Source organism: Mytilus californianus, unplaced genomic scaffold (genome assembly GCF_021869535.1).
Source record: "Mytilus californianus isolate M0D057914Y unplaced genomic scaffold, xbMytCali1.0.p SCAF_19, whole genome shotgun sequence".
Classification (NCBI taxonomy): Eukaryota; Metazoa; Mollusca; class Bivalvia; order Mytilida; family Mytilidae; genus Mytilus; species Mytilus californianus.
In genome coordinates this window covers 10,002,090-10,019,719 of record NW_026262667.1, presented here as the reverse complement: position 1 = coordinate 10,019,719, position 17,630 = coordinate 10,002,090, and the positions used below count along the sequence as shown (strand labels likewise).

The 17,630-nt window shown below is 32.2% G+C and overlaps 2 protein-coding genes across 8 annotated transcripts in view; one reads left to right on the top strand and one right to left on the bottom strand.

The window, feature by feature from the left end:
- The window catches only part of LOC127727247 (40S ribosomal protein S21-like), a 1,096,693-nt gene that overhangs the window by 230,634 nt on the left and 848,429 nt on the right, over positions 1-17,630 (bottom strand). The window lies entirely within an intron of this gene.
- LOC127727235 (uncharacterized) overlaps positions 1-17,630 on the top strand; it is a 47,484-nt gene that overhangs the window by 25,140 nt on the left and 4,714 nt on the right. For all 3 annotated transcript variants that reach the window (XM_052234715.1, XM_052234718.1, XM_052234716.1), the window contains 4 exons: positions 6,961-7,041; positions 12,826-12,969; positions 14,722-14,894; positions 15,486-15,630. In XM_052234715.1, the coding sequence (XP_052090675.1) occupies positions 6,961-7,041; positions 12,826-12,969; positions 14,722-14,894; positions 15,486-15,630 (543 nt within the window). The remainder of the gene's footprint in view (positions 1-6,960; positions 7,042-12,825; positions 12,970-14,721; positions 14,895-15,485; positions 15,631-17,630) is intronic.

Below are 17,630 nucleotides of genomic sequence, written 5' to 3'. Positions count from 1 at the left end.
ACATTCATTAAATATTTGTGTCTGCCATGAAGGTTTTCCCCACATTATTTTGTAATATTTTATTTAAGAAATTAAAATGGTTTCTGGATAGTAACTTGAGTTTCCATTGCTTGATTCAAATGGAAGATCTAGAGAAGGGCCTATACATTTTAGAATAAATTGGTCATAGTTCAAGGTCACTTTTGAATTAAAAAAGAAACATTTGGAAAAAGTGTGGTTTTACTTGAAATGACTAAATGTGTTCTGGGAGTATCTGATGGTAGTGCCAACTTCCACTTATTTTTTTTCAGTTTTATTTTAAAGACCAATTTTCAATTTTTAAAATTTTGCAGTCAGGGAGGGTTAGCTATAGCTATAAAACTAAGGTCAATCCACAGTTTTCTATGGTAAATATTACAATACATGTACCAAGTCAGGAATATGGCAGTTATTTTCCATTTGTTCCATTGGTTGATATATTCAAGTGTTTGATTTTATCAGGTTCTATGAACTTATTAGTTAATATTTTTTTCAGGAAGAATATCACATTCCCTAAAACTTTGATTGCTATACATTTTGATGTGTTTTGTCTCTTGGGGAGAGTTGTCTCATTGGCAATCATACCACATCTTCTTATTTTTATACGACTGCAAATTTATTTGTGGTAGTATTATGTTATGGTACGTCTGAAGACATTTTGGTTCACAGCCAATAATTTCAGTATAAGTTGATGGATCTCTATGAAATTTTAGCACAAGATTCCATACCACCAAAGGATGGTTGAGATTGTTTTTGGGGCTATTTTCTTTGCGGTTTTGTCATTAGGAGCCAAAATAGGTCAGTTTTACTGGTTCGTGGAATATAACTTGGATCGCTGACAATAACTTTAGTAAAAGTATATGAATGTGTAAGAAATTTTAGTACAAGGATCCATACCACATTAGGAGGCTTGGGATTTATTTTGGGGGTTATTGTCTTAGCTGTTTTGTAATTAAGGGCCAGAAAGGGGCCAAAAACAATTATTTGTCTGGCTTTAAGACAATAACTTGAGTACAAGAGATATTTTTTTGGTCAAAATTTTAATACAAGGTTCCACACCACAATAGGAAGGTTGGGAATTTGAGATTAAATTTGGGGGTTATTGTCATAGCTGTTTAGGAATTAGGGGCCAAAAAGGACCTAACAAAAACAATTATTTGTCTGGTTCACAGACAATAACTTGAGTATAACTGTATAGATCTCTATCAAATTTCAGCACAAGGTTAAATACCACAATAGGAAGGTTGAGATTTATTTTGGGGGTTATTGTTGTAGCTGTTAAGTAATTAAGGGCCAAAAGGGGTCAAAAACAAGCATTTTTCATGTTTCAGGTCACTAATTTGTGTATTAGAGTATGGATTTCTATGAAATTTTACTACAAGGTTCCATACTTCAAAAGGAAAGTTTGGATTGATTTTAGGGGTCATAGTCCAAGCTGTTTAATAATAAGGGTCTAAATAGGGGCCAAAAAACTAGGATTTTCTGATTTCTTGTTGATAACTTGAGTATAAGTCTATTTATTGCTATTTAATTGTGCCACAAGGTGTTATACCATAAAATAAAGTTTGGGGTTGATTTTATGGGTTATGACCCTATTGATTTAGTTAAAAGGGGCCAAAACCAATACTTTGTATGAATTGCTTATTTCTTTAGCAATTTCAATGGGATTTAATTCATAAGTCTTGAATTCTTGGGAGTCTTTGATATGCTGAATCTAATTGGGTATTTAGAATTTGGATTTTAGGGTCTGCTTTTGAAATGATCCATATTAAAGTCAAAAGGGTCCAAAATTAAACTTTGTTGATCTCTTTAAAAATTTAATTATTGGTGTTCCTGGATATGCTGAATCTAATTGTGTATTTAGATTTTTTAATTGTTGAGGCCTGTCTCTAAATGGTCTACATTAAGGTCTAAAGGGTCCAAAATACAACTTTTTTTTATTTAAAGAAAAATTGAATTCTTGGGGTTCTTTGATATGCTGAATCTAAGCATGTATTTTTGATTTGGGGCATGGTCTAGATCTGTCCACATTAAGGTCCAAAGGGTCCAAAATTAAACTTTGTTTGATTTAAGGTAGCACTATACAAAAGCAACTAAATTTTATCAAAATTTCAATTCAGTTGTTTTTGTTACTCTTTAATATTCCAAAACCACAGAAGAAAAATATATTTCCATATCTTGCAATGTTAATGAGTTTTGATGATAATTAGTTTTATAAACAAATGCAGGTGTCTGACTGATACAAGATCAGAACATGTGACCAGTACTTTGTGGTTGATCAATAGAATTATTTGACAGCTTTATGACAACTGACCAGCAATACAAATAACAATTATGAAAAAGAGGTGAATTAGGGATTTATGGAAAAAAAGAAGATAATGAATTACAAAAAAAAATATCTAATTTTAGAGAACCATTTTTATACGACCGAAGGTAGTATTATGTTATGGTGTTGTCTGCGTCTGAAGACATTTTGGTTCGCAGACAATTACTTGACTATAAATTCATGGATTTCTATGAAAATTTAGCACAAGGTTCCATACCACTAAAGGATGGTTGGGATTGTTTTTGGGGGCTACTGTCCTTGCAGTTTTGTAATAAGGGGCCAAAAAGGTCAGTTTTACTGGTTCATGGAAAATAACTTGGTTCACAGACAATAACTTTAGTGTAAGTGTATGGATGTGTAAGAAATTTTAGTACAGGGTTCCATACCACAACAGGAGGCTTTGGATTGATTTTGGGGGTTATTGTCTTAGCTGTTTTGTAATTAGGGGCCAGAAAGTCGCCAAAAACAATTATTTTTTTATTTTTATATAAAAATCATTATTGCTGATGCAATAATTTTATCTTCAATTTAACTATATATCATTATAGAATGTTTTTTATTTTTGAACCAAATGGTTATTTAAGACACAGATTTCACATGAACCCTTAAAAGTAGCATCTCTTAATTTTCAAAAGATTTTCTAAGGTATTTGTTGTGTTTGGTTTTGATCTTAGAACATTAAAACAGAAGCAAAACAAAGAAAAAAATACAACTGTGGCGAAAGTTCATGTATAAGTACATTTTATATGGAATAAACTTCAATAAGTCAATAATCCATCATGGGACAAGTTCTAAAACTCCACATGTCTAAAATGATTCAACAGAAATGACCAAGAGTTTGCAAAAGACCTGTTGAAACTAAAATCTGGATACATGAAAAAAAGAGATGGGAAAGTTACATAAACATTTATATTTACAACTAAATAGTTCTCCAACATTAAAAAATGGAGGAAAATAGATATTTTAGAATCAACCTACCTCTCCCTTTTAAAAAAAAAGGAAAAAAGGAGGAAAAAGCATTTAAGCAAAATTGTCCTGAATATGCATGATATGTACTTTAAGTGTTTTTTTTTGTTCTGGGGATGTATAAATACCCTGCCATGTCCGTTTTTCGTTCATTGTTCTGTACATAAATCAGTCCGTTAGATTTCTCGGTTGAATTGTTTTACTTTTTCTGAGCCTTTTAAAGCTGACTATGCAGTATGGGTTTTGCTCATTATTGAAGGCCTGAAGGTTACAGGCAAACAACAATACAATTTGCCAGCTGAATCCTGCCTCCAGGTGCGGGATTTTCTAGGTGTGTTGAAGACCCATTGGTGGACTTCAGCTGTTTTCTGCTTTTTGGTCGGGTTGTTGTCTCTTTGACACATTTCCCATTTCCATTCTCAATTTTATTTTTAATCAATGGAAAGTCAGCCCACTTACATACATTTTTCTCCTGTTTATAATGTATACAATGTTTCTACAATTAAAGGCTGTGACAAACAATCTTATAATATAATAATAAATATGTAGACACTTTTAATTTCAAAATAAAAAGATTAAATATGACATTGAAGTAACACTTTAAATAATAACACAGATTAAATAGTATTAAAATTTTTAATAACTAATTGTTACAGAGAAGAACAAATTAGAATTATTGAAACTTGAATACCAGAAGGTCTTCATTTAAAATGATGGTGAAAAATAGAGACGTATATTTAATATTATAATTTTTATGTAGTTTTGAGGAGGCCTTGTTTCATAGGATTGACATTGTTTGACTGTTAAACAATTTGCATTGAAAGCATGGTATTTATATTGCGTGGGATTTAATGGTCATTTCTTACCAGTGTTCCAATAGTTTACAGAGGGAATTTAAATTAGTTTATTATTTAGGTTAAAAAGAACACCAATGTTTATTTTTCCAATAGAAAAACATTGATGTCTGTATGGGGAAACCTTGAGTTGAAATACAAATCTTATAAAAGAGACGATTTATTTGTGATAAACTTGTGGAATTTAAAGCCTTGAGTTCATTGAATGTAAGAGAGCAAAGTAAGTGTTTACATCAAAATACAATTTTTTTTTTTTGCTTGAAGTAACATAGTTAATAATCTATTTAAGTACATTGATAAAGATTGATTGATGATATCAATATAATACTTTAAAACCTATTTGAGGTTGATATATAATGTACCATATTTTAAATTTTTCCTTTATACTTTTGAATTTTGAATTTTTATAAAGATGAATAGAAAATGAAGAAAACTCTAAGGTTATATAAGAGTCAACGTATTTATAGGAATTTGTGAAGAAAATAATCAAAATTTATGTAATTAAATAATCATAAAAGAGGCCCATTGCTTATAATTATGTTTATGATTGATGAAGTTAGTCTTTCAAAAACCTGTTTCAGTTTTGATTTGAAATCCTTTAAGCTATGTGTAAATTTTGCTGCTTCTTTTCAAAATATCTATGATAGTCTCAGTTGAATTTCTTCACAAGATTTTAAAGCTTATATTGCAATTTGGAGCTAATTGACAAATTGAATAGACACCGCCAGTCAATTACAATCTTTATAGAGTTTATATTCAGAAAAAAAAAAGTAAGCTTTAAGAAAGTTTTAGCTGGCTCCCAAAAACTGTCCATTAAATATAGAACTATTTTCTTAGGGTCTAGTTACTCAGGAGCAAAATGAAAATATCTTTAAACATGTACTTGAGTTTATAAGAGGGTCGAAGAGATTCCTTATTGTTAAGATAGTAAAACATGACCACTTATTTGCATGCAGATGTAAGTAAAGAAAAGTAAGAAATAAAATTGCCATGAATAAGAAGAATGATTAAAAGAAGAGTTGTGGTATTTTTCAATGGGATTGCAATAACCCAAGAAACAATCAACAAAAAGACATATAACTGAACTGTCTAGAGGTCAACATACTGCCCAGAGTCTAGAAAAGATGTTTAATATAAAATATTATAGATAAATGGCATTAGACTGGTCCAGGCCAATTTTCTCTTCCTTAAATTGTTATCTTTCATTGCTGGTGATGTTCCTTGGCCTTAAGTTGTTATCTTTCATTGCTGGTGATGTTCCATGGCCTTAAGTTGTTATCTTTCATTGCCGGTGATGTTCCTTGGCCTTAAGTTGTTATCTTTCATTGCCGGTGATGTTCCTTGGCCTTAAGTTGTTATCTTTCATTGCCGGTGATGTTCCTTGGCCTTAAGTTGTTATCTTTCATTGCCAGTGATCTTTCTTGGCCTTTAGTTGTTATCTTTCATTGCTGGTGATGTTCCTTGGCCTTAATTTGTTATCTTTCATTGCTGGTGATGTTCCTTGGCCTTAAGTTGTTATCTTTTATTGCCGGTGATGTTCCTTGGCCTTAAGTTGTTATCTTTCATTGCCAGTGATCTTTCTTGGCCTTTAGTTGTTATCTTTCATTGCTGGTGATGTTCCTTGGCCTTAATTTGTTATCTTTCATTGCTGGTGATGTTCCTTGGCCTTAAGTTGTTATCTTTTATTGCTGGTGATGTTCCTTGGGCTAAAGTTGTTATCTTTCATTGCTGGTGATGTTCCTTGGCCTAAAGTTGTTATCTTTCATTGCTGGTGATGTTCCTTGGCCTAAAGTTGTTATCTTTCATTGCTGGTGATGTTCCTTGGCCTTAAATTGTTATCTTTCATTGCTGGTGATGTTCCTTGGCCTTAAGTTGTTATCTTTCATTGCTGGAGTTGTTATCGTTCATTGCTGGTGATGTTATCTTTCATTGCTGGTGATGTTCCTTGACCTTAAGTTGTTATCTTTCATTGTTGGTGATGTTCCTTGGCCTTAAATTGTTATCTTTCATTGCTGGTGATGTTCCTTGGCCTTGTTATCTTTCGTTGCTGGTGGTGTTCCTTGACCTTAAGTTGTTATCTTTCATTGTTGGTGATGTTCCTTGACCTTAAGTTGTTATCGTTTATTGTTGGTGATGTTCCTTGGCCTTAAATTGTTATCTTTCATTGCTGGTGATGTTCCTTGGCCTTCAGTTGTTATCTTTCATTGTTGGTGATGTTCCTTGGCCTTAAGTTGTTATCTTTCATTGCTGGTGATGTTTCTTGGCCTCAGTATTTTGATTCCGTACAGGTATAATCAACAACTACTATGTGAGAAATAGTTATATTGATTTCAGAAAAGTTATCATGATATTACCACATCTGTAGTAAAGTTTAGATCTATGTGGGTAGCATTATTTAGAGATAACATGATATTAATTAAGGTATTAAAAGATAGTTATTAGAGTACAAGAGAAACCTCATTTATTCTATTAATAAGCTTATAGCACAGGAAATAATTCACCTGGATCTCGGTGATGGGTAGAAAAGTGCATAGATTTTATGTTCAGTAACATGGTTAAAGGCTCTTACAAAAAAGGATTATTGCAATAGAATCCTTCAAGTTTTTGCAGTTTAAGAATTTGACCAACCTAAATATTGATACAAGGTAGGCTACATGTAAGTTAGGAAGCTGTCAACAAAAATACAATAAATAAATTGACAATAAGGATTGATTGATTGAAAAATGTTCTTGCCTTGAATTTTGATTATAATTTTTATACAAATGATTTCTATAAAATGCAATTTTTTACTTATAGAGAAAGAATTCTTGGACTACAGATTAGGCAGTACTAGTATTACACACAAGTTTTCACCGACTTTAATTGATAGACTTGATGGTAAGTATCTTTTTTGGGGTTTTATTTCCAACGTAGTGGTTGAATGTTATTCATTAATATAATTTTCAGTAATATAACTTTTAAGAACCTTTTATTAAATCATGCAAAGGTTAAGATATTTTCCACAGGTTCATATTCATACTTTAAAATGAGCTAAAATTTTGTTTCAACCCATTGTATCTAAGTAAAAAAAACAAGCTCCTTTGTTGCTGTAAATCATATTTGTATTCTTTCAATGGGACAGTACATTGTCCAAAAATTTAAATCAGCAAAGGTAATATAAGTCAAACTGGGTAATATTTTCCTTCCTTTGCAAAAATTTAGCTCTGTGCATCATCAATGCCTGTTAAGACAATTATGTATATATGATTTTTTGTAGAAACATCCTTGGATAGTGATCTTTGAAGTTCTATAATATAAATAAGAAGATGTGGTATATGAGTACCAATGAGACAACTCTCCATCCAAGTCACAATGTGTAAAAAGTAAACAATTATAGATCAAAGTATGACCTTCAACACAGAGCCTTGGCTCACACCGAACAGCAAGCTATAAAGGGCCCCAAAATGACTATAAATTCACTCTCAAATAAATCAAAAGAAAATATGGACTTTGTAGGTATTCAAAATTTATGGTTTTAATTTATTTTTATGAAACCCAATGACAAAAAGTGGTACAGTAAACATGTTAAGGAACAAATTCTAATGTATTGATAAAATTCTTCATGTATAAAGTACAAGTGTGATTTGGCAGGTGTACATTTCAAGTGTGATTTGGCAGGTGTATTGTTTTGTATATTTTTGGAGTATACTTTAATTCAGATAATTAAAAAAATTACCTTGATATTTGATGGCAGTGGTACTTTAGAGGTGAATAATTATTACTACCGGTATCATATACTTAGAGTAAATAACTTATACTTTTTACAGTATGATAATAGCATTAAATTTACGTGAATTCCATGTTTTCCGAAATGGTGCTTAGCACGGTGATATGAAAAATTTATCAACTGCTTTCGGCTATTATCGCATGCCTTTCCGTAACGTTATCGCATGGCATTCTGGCGTTACTCTGCAAATTTCGGAAAATACACGTCAATGGTACATTTTCAGTGAAAAACAATACAAAGTAGGGTACAAAACAAATGTTAATTTTTCAAAGTTTCCAGCATAATTTAACAAGTTACTTTACAAATGTTGACTTTTCTAAATAGTGTTCATCATGTTTTGTTGATTTTTTTTTTATCGTCAATCTAAAAAATATATTATACTGTTGTTTTTGTCCTCTTTTGAGGCATATGATAGAAAGATTTCATATCAGATGTATTACATTTGGCGTCCGTTGTCCGTAAACTTTTCACTTTTTAAACTTCTACTTGAGAACCACTTAAAAGGATCAATATATTAAACTGTTAATTTTCTCCATTTTTGAAGCATATGATAAAAAGATCATAAGATGTCATTTTTCATATCAGATATATTATCAGCCCAAGGTTCAATATCAGCCCCAAGCCTTCGTCTCTGGGGCTGATATTGAACCATGGGCTGATAATACATCTGATATGAAAAATGACGTGTAATAATCTGATATTATTACATTGGTTGCAATGAAATACTGCGATTTCCCAGTTAATTAAAAACAGATAATTTCACATCTGAAATAAATCTACTAATATTACTCTTCGACCTCATATCCAACAATGAGTGGTGTCAAGACATTCTTGATGACGTTGTATCAAAACTAATTGGGTGAACTAGTGTGATGTTCTGTCACTTGTTGAATACTTTTCTATATTTGAATTCTCCAGTTAGTAATTCTATAGATACTGACAGTTAATTGTGCTTTATAGTAAAGTAATTAGTAATATAAGACCTATCTTCATGACATTGTCTCCCAGAAACAGATCATCTATTTTTTATAATTAATATTTGAACAAGATCTCATGTACAGAAATTAGGTTTCACACTGAGATGTAATTTCAAGGGATATAAAGCTGACAGGTATTTGTAATAGCTTTGTGTCTCATTATATCCTTGTTACAAAGGAGGGGTATACTGTTTCCCCCCTGTCAGTTTACATGCTTCCTTTCCCATCTGTCTGTCCGTCCATCTGTCTGGTTGAATTTCTGTCACATTTTCTAAGGAACTACAAACCAGAGCTTCCTGTATAATTATTATTATGCTTCATGTAAGCATGATTTACTGAGTGATGTGTTTTCACATTCATCTCTGATAAACATGATTTACTGAGTGATGTGTTTTCACATTCATCTCTGATAAACATGCTGTTTACAGAATACTTATTTATTCTTTCACATCAAGATCTTTTATGAAAGTTTTTGTCTCGTTTTTGCCAGGAACTAAAACCCAGAGCTTCCTGAAATTTGTTATGAGGCTTCATGTAAACATTAAATAATTGCTTATATCCACTTCTTTTGAACTCTGGTAGATAGTAGTCTCATTGGCAAATTATTCCATTGATTGTATATGCTAGCTGTAAATGTGTAAGTTGCTATTCAATGATTGATCCTGTTATGATATATATATATATATATATATATATATATATATATATATATCAGTTGGTTAAAGAGCTCGTAACAGCTCATTTTCTATGTTTTGATTGTGAATATGAAAACCCGACTTTGAATAAAGATTACTTTACTTTACTATAAATTCAGAAAATATTGCGTGCATTTATTATTGCGATTTTTGTGGAAAGGACAAAAATGCGAGAGTAATTATTTCGCTTGCAGGAAAATTTGCATACAGTTATATATATATGATATCGTAATGCGAGTTCTTATTATTGTGATACTCATTCAATAGCATTATTTGCATTAATAAAAACTTCACAATAATTTCTGAATTTACAGTACTTTATACCACATTTCCTTATTTTTATATACCATGTGATGTATTTTGACATTCGATGCTTATCAAGGTCTTGTTCACTGGATACTTATATATTCTAACACAGAATGACCATGTATGAAATTTTGCCACATTTTTCACAGGGACTAAAATTTGGCTTCATGTGAACATGCTATATTGTGTAAAGTATTTAGATCCATTGCTCATTAAATTTCTGTTTACAGAATACTTCTATATTCCTACAAATAATGAATGAAAATTTCATCAGAAGCTATGAATCAGAGCAGACCTGGAATTTTGGTATCAGCATTCACGTGAGCATGATACACCATGGAATGCTTTTTAATATCTGTTGCTCGTCAACTTCCTGTTTACCGAATAATAATAGCCAGAATATCATAAGTGAGCAATAGCTCACAGTTCAATGTTTTTTTCCCCTTAAATGGTATACAGTAGCAGCTGTAGCTACCTTAGTTGCCAGCACATTTTGCCTCTGCTTTCCAAAATATGTCCTGTCTTCTATTTTCTTGTTCAATCTTAGTGTTCATCATGAAGGTAGCTAGATGTGCAGGTTTTTTATTTCCTTGTTCACCTTAGTGGTCATCATGAAGGTAGCTAGATGTGCAGGTTTTTTATTTCCCTGTTCACCTTAGTGGTCATCATGAAGGTAGCTAGACGTGCAGGTTTTTTATTTCCTTGTTCACCTTAGTGGACATCATGAAGGTAGCTAGACCTGCAGGTTTTTTATTTCCTTGTTCACCTTAGTGGTCATCATGAAGGTAGCTAGACATGCAGGTTTTTTATTTCCCTGTTCAACTTAGTGGTCATCATGAAGGTAGCTAGACGTGCAGGTTTTTTATTTCCCTGTTCACCTTAGTGGTCATCATGAAGGTAGCTAGACGTGCAGGTTTTTTATTTCCTTGTTCACCTTAGTGGTCATCATGAAGGTAGCTAGACGTGCAGATTTTTTATTTCCTTGTTCACCTTAGTGGTCATCATGAAGGTAGCTAAACGTGCAGGTTTTTTATTTCCTTGTTCACCTTAGTGGTCATCATGAAGGTAGCTAGACGTGCAGGTTTTTTATTTCCTTGTTCACCTTAGTGGTCATCATGAAGGTAGCTAGACGTGCAGGTTTTTTATTTCCCTGTTCACCTTAGTGGTCATCATGAAGGTAGCTAGACGTGCAGGTTTTTTATTTCCTTGTTCACCTTAGTGGTCATCATGAAGGTAGCTAGACATGCAGGTTTTTTATTTCCTTGTTCACCTTAGTGGTCATCATGAAGGTAGCTAGACGTGCAGGTTTTTTATTTCCTAGTTCACCTTAGTGGTCATCATGAAGGTAGCTAGACGTGCAGGTTTTTTATTTCCTTGTTCACCTTAGTGGTCATCATGAAGGTAGCTAGACGTGCAGGTTTTTTATTTCCTAGTTCACCTTAGTGGTCATCATGAAGGTAGCTAGACGTGCAGGTTTTTTATTTCCTAGTTCACCTTAGTGGTCATCATGAGGCCTAGGGTAGCTAGACGTGCAGGTTTTTTATTGTGTGTTTTTCTTTAAAGACATATATATATATACATGATCTAGATTGGCAAAGAGAGAGGGTTGTGGAAACATAAAACTGGTTTAATTTCACCACATATATTATTACTGTACCAAGTCAGGCTTTCTTGTCACATAGTTGGCACAGGTTTTATGAGTATTGCTCAGATCAGTGGGAAATACTGGGAAAACCAGGTTTTACTGGGTAATATTGGGCAATACTGGGTATTATGAAATACTTGTTTGAATCTTGTAGAGGATTCAGTGTTCAATTACAAATGCAATACATCACAAATGTATAAACAAGACATAATATTTTAATTTATTAGCTTATTTGATTGTGATTGTTTTTTGTCCAGAAACATGAGCACACATACAGTAGACTTAAGTTTTGTCAATAAGATTTATGGATAATCCTCCCTAATACATGTACACATTGGAAAAAAAATCTGTCATAATTGGTCAAACTAGTACTGTTATCATGAGCCAAATCATTCTTTTTGTAAATTTTTTATATTTGTAACTCAAATTTAGAGTAAACAATTTTTTATGTAAAGAAAATGACTATTCCACAATTTTTTTTCATTACTATTTTTAGTGTTGAAACAATTTTAGCATAATTACATAGACATCACTAATTAATCAGTAATTATTCAGATTATAAAACAGATTTGTTTATTTTTCAATGATAAGCCTTTTGATCTTTATAAGTGTGGGTGACATGTTCCCTTAGGGTGTATATTTAGCAATATGATTGTATAGCAATTAAATTTTCAAATGCGTTATACTTATAAACTACACCAATCCTTTCAAGGTGGAAAATTGCAATTTTTGAACACCGACCAAGCATATTGACATCCTTCACCGAGTCGGAGACAGACACCTACTGTAAATAATGGTATAACATACAGGGATCAATCAAAAGGCTTCAGTTTAAGTACCTAGTCACAACTGGATATTTTATATCAGGCGTTTAATTTGGTATGCCAGACACAAGTTTTGTTTACATAATACTCTCAGTGGGGCAGTGCTTATCTTTTAAGCATGTTGCCTTGAGGAGTAAGAGCAAAAACTGGTTGGCTCTGAGTCAGAATAATGTAACTCTGTAGGGTGACATTTCTTCTTGTGGATTGTTACCTTGCGAACTAGCATGTTGAAAATCTGTCAGGGTTCATATTCAAATTACATAAACTTGTTCTAAGATTCATTGCCTCTAGACAAAAAGCCCCAATCCAGCTGTCCATCTCAAAATTAGAAGAATAATGTTCTGATGCTACAAGATGAATTTAGACAAGCACCACATTAGTGAAAGCTTGTACGTCAGTACTGATTTCCAAAAACTGATAAATACCTAAATTTTTGCACTTTTTGTAGATGTAGAGGATGAAATCAACACAGAGATATTAATTAATGATCTACAAAAACAGGTTGAACTAATGGATCTTACTGTAAAAAGAAAGAGGATCGAATCTCTACTGGAAACTGATCCCATCAATAGATCTAAACTGACTACTGTAGGTAGGTTCATAAAGAAACAGGTTACAGTCTCTACTGGAAACTGATCTCATCAATAGATCTAAACTGACTACTGTAGGTAGGTTCATAAAGAAACAGGTTACAGTCTCTACTGGAAACTGATCACATCAATAGATCTTAACTGACTACTGTAGGTATGTACATAAAGAAACAGGTTACAGTCTCTACTGGAAACTGATCACATCAATAGATCTTAACTGACTACTGTAGGTATGTACATAAAGAAACAGGTTACAGTCTCCACTGGAATCTGATCACATCAATAGATCTTAACTGACTACTGTAGGTATGTACATAAAGAAACAGGATACAGTCTCTACTGGAATCTGATCACATCAATAGATCTAAACTGACTACTGTAGGTAGGTTCATAAAGAAACAGGTTACAATCTCTACTGGAAACTGATCCCATCAATAGATCTAAACTGACTACTGTAGGTAGGTACATAAAGAAACAGGATACAGTCTCAACTGGAATCTGATCACATCAATAGATCTTAACTGACTACTGTAGGTAGGTACACAAAGAGAGAGGATACAGTCTCTACTGGAAACTGATCCCATCAATAGATCTAAACCTGCTGCTGTAGGTAGGTACATTACTGCATTGGAGGAAGCAGGGTTGCATTGGGTATTACTGATTGGAAACAAGTGAATACAATCTCATAGTTTTGGCATCGAGGATGCAGGGTAAGGTAGTACTAAATGAAAGAGGAAGTCAAACCTCTGTTAGGTCTGGTCAAACTGAAAATGTATTAACTTGCTACACTGATAAAGTTTAAATGTTGAGTGTCTTTATGTGTCAGAAATAATGGATCTTATTGGTAAAAGAAAGAGTATAGAATCATTTGTAGATTGACTTGTAAGAGGGGCAGAAGGACCTTTCTTGGGACATCACGATTAAGTCGTTTGATTCGTTGGAATTCAGGATTAGCCAGTTAAATCATTGGGTTCTGGAATTCTGGTTTTCATTATATTGTGATGCAGAAAGGAACATATTCTTTTCATGGGATTTGGTATTTATTTTTTCAGGAATTAGGGATGAGACCCAATTCCTACCCCTGTCTCTTGTAATAATGTCAGGTGCTTTTTACAGAATTTTAATTTCAGCAGTGTAAGAAAAAAATCTGAATTTTAAAAAAGGAATCAATACATCATAATAGTGTCTTAAACATCAATAAATTTACACAAAATAATTAATGTGCAAGCAGGCTGAGAACTTAACAATTAAAAAGCAGTTGTTTAAGTCTGAGCATCATTTCTAAGTTGAATTTGATCAACAAACAGAAAAGAAAATTTGAAAAATATTTATGAAAAGTGTAAGATCCATTGGTGGCCTTGGGCTGTTTTCTGCTCTTGGGTGGGTTGTTGTCTCTGATCGATGCATTCCCCATTTCCATTCTCAATTTTACCTTTTTGTATGTGATTCAGTGGCTCAGTGTTATGGATAACCACTATGACTTATATTTATATATATACTGTGAATTCAGAAATTATTGCAAGGTTTATATTTATGCGAAAATTGCAATTGGGTGAGTATCGCAATAGTAAGAACTAGCATTTGATATTTGATACATATAACTTATTTGTATGAGGCTTTTCATTAAATTGCAAAAACTATTCTCACCATTTTGTTCAATCTTCAAAAATTGCAATAATAAATGCTTGCAATTGTTCTGAATTTACAGTATTTGCAATTAAGGAAGGGATATAATTTGAACTATTTAATTGCAGATGATTGTAAATACCTTTCATTTCCACCTGCCAAACAGAGGAATGCTAATGAACCTTATGACCACATGAAAGATGCAGCATTTTTTTATGATGTGACAGAAAGGTTTAAAAAAGGGATGAAATTGGACCCAGATTTTAAGACTCGTAATGTTGAAGTAAATACAATTTCAAAGGTAATATGTCAGTTTTTTTATCAGTTACCAAATTGATCAGCTTTCAACTGATCCATCAGTTGTCGATTTTAATATTTGGTTTTGAAAATTTAAAAACCTGTGGATATGCAGTCAATTTTTTCCAACCTTTTGAATAAAATGTTGGTGAACAATTTTTTCCTCAGAAAATCTTTAGAATAACCATTCACAAAAGTTATTCTCTTGGTTTTAAAGTTGTATTTTCAGAGATGTTAAGAAACCTGTTGATGATATTTTGAATTTTTATTCTTCCCACTGACCATGACATGTTTAAACAGAATATGGACTATGCCAATATCAACCTAGGGGTGTACATCTTTCATCCACCACTTATCTTTAAGCAATTACTATTTAAAAATTTCATAGAATCTTCTTACTTAATGCCATTTTTTCAACTCCCAATCAAATTAATAAATCAAATTATTGTGGGGAGTTAAGCAATATCTGTACAAATGGGTAGACAAGTGTATTCATTTCTGAGCTCTGCTCATAGTTTTTCTAAATTTCTACACCACACCCACCTCCAAGTTTTATAAGAATATTTTATCATTCAATTTTCTTTTCTTTTTAAAGGCAACATTAACTGACAGATTTCAGGAAAAGTATCGGGATAAGATCAAGGGTTTACATGACCCATCAATGGTTGCTGATTTATACTTTTGTTCAGACAAAATGGAGAGAGCCCAGGACATTTTAAAACTGGGATTTTCATCCTCAGGTAATGTATGAAGAACATGCTATCATCATCAAAAAAATTAATATCATAAAAAATAGAATATGATTTTTAGAATATATCATCTCAGAAGAGCACATTGAATTTTTAGAAGTTTTTTTTAAAACAATGCAAAACGGAATTTCAAATGTTTATTTCTTCTGAAACTGACATCATCAAGTTGTGCTTGATTTTTTAAACGACAACATATTTGTAATATATGATGGACACAGGGAACCAAAAGTACTACCATTCCCACATAGGTGTAATGCATTTGAACTGCCCGATGGACCTTATTTTACAAATCAAGCCAAAGTTTTTTTTAGCAGACTCCTGGTCTGTCATTCTAAAAATCCTATGTATGTTTTCTAACGAAATACATTTATTGAAACAGTTATTGAAGTTTCAGCATATTTTTTTATTGTAGATGTATTTTTGTATTTAAGGGGACAACCGTTTGACTATAAAAGAACATTGAAGTCTGAGTGAAAAAGTGCATTTTTATACCTGGGATTTCGTTCTTGAGATGTTTCAACAAAATATTGAATCATGGCTGTTGTTGATTTAATATTGAAAATTTGACTGAATTATCTCTTATACGGTTTTATGTTGTTTAATTCATGTTTCTTTTTGAAATAGGTCAAGTTGCTCTTATTCATTCATAAAATTATCGTAAAATCACTACGCACCTTATAGTAATCACGGTAATCTTATCTTGCATTATTTTTTTTAAATTAAAAGAAGCACAGTTTAGGCATTCTGATTACACTTACCATGTTTTTAATACTTCCTTGAAATTATGGGCCCTGTTATTTATTAAGGGTTTCCTGAATTGCTGTTGATACTGATAGACTCCACTCTGTAAACAAATGATATAATGACAGGGTCATATGTCATAATGACCCTTCTAGGCAATTGAAATGATGACCAGTAATTCTCTATGTTTATGTATCAAAAAAAGGACCATCATAACTGACCTTGAAATGTTGTTTGCGCAAATAATTTTGCGGAACAAAACGTGTTAGAAACACATTACAATAAGTTCGTTTTCCTTTTTTGTCATAATTCCGTAAGATTTATAATCTTATAGATGAAATTGGCCTGTCCAAACGTGAAAGATGCCAAGTTAAGAGTAAGGATATTCACAAACAATTTGGAATTTTCTTGTTTCATAGATTGAAGAAAAAAGTTCGTCCATTTGGATATCAAAAACGGGAATGCATGACAAATGATGAAATCAATATCCTTGTCTTTCCAGTGGATGAGTCTACTTTTGACACGTTTTTCAAACGACGTGTTGGCTATTTTTATTTCACATGTTTTCGTGCTTAAAGATCATTATTCACCATGTTTCCTGAAAGTTGATAAAAAGCAACGTGGAGCTGTTTTTTCTGGTTTCGTGAAATGACGATTTAATTTCATGTTTGTCCTTAATACGGGGATTACCCCCCTTTTTCGCTTATATGACAATGGCAATTGTTATTGTATGTTTAAAACAGCTGAGCAATAATGTTTGGGACTAAGATTTAAGAAATGATTACAAAATAGCATACCAAACATATTGTTAGTAAGCTGAAAGATATATTTATTTTTTACATATTTATGTCTTGTAGGATATTTTTTTTCTTTTTTTTCCGACAGACACACCAGACTTTTTTATGTTAAAAAATCCGTAAACCAACAAATTAAAAAACCCTGGCCTTAGTGATGAAAGGGTTAAAGCAGGTTAATCGACAGTTAATGTGCATTTCATGAAAGTTTCAGAAGCCGGTCCCCCCTTCAAATTATTTAATCAGTATGTATGAATGAATGATTCTTATTATAAAAAAAACTATAGTTCGGTAGAACACTCGCATCACTAAAGTTGAAATCATCAACTGAAAGGTTAAATTTAAACCAATTATGATATAATTAAAATTAAAGCATTAAAGATAATGAAGCCAGGTGCATGGATTGTTATGTAAATTATTGCCCAGTAATAAACACTCTACAAGGGGATAATCTAT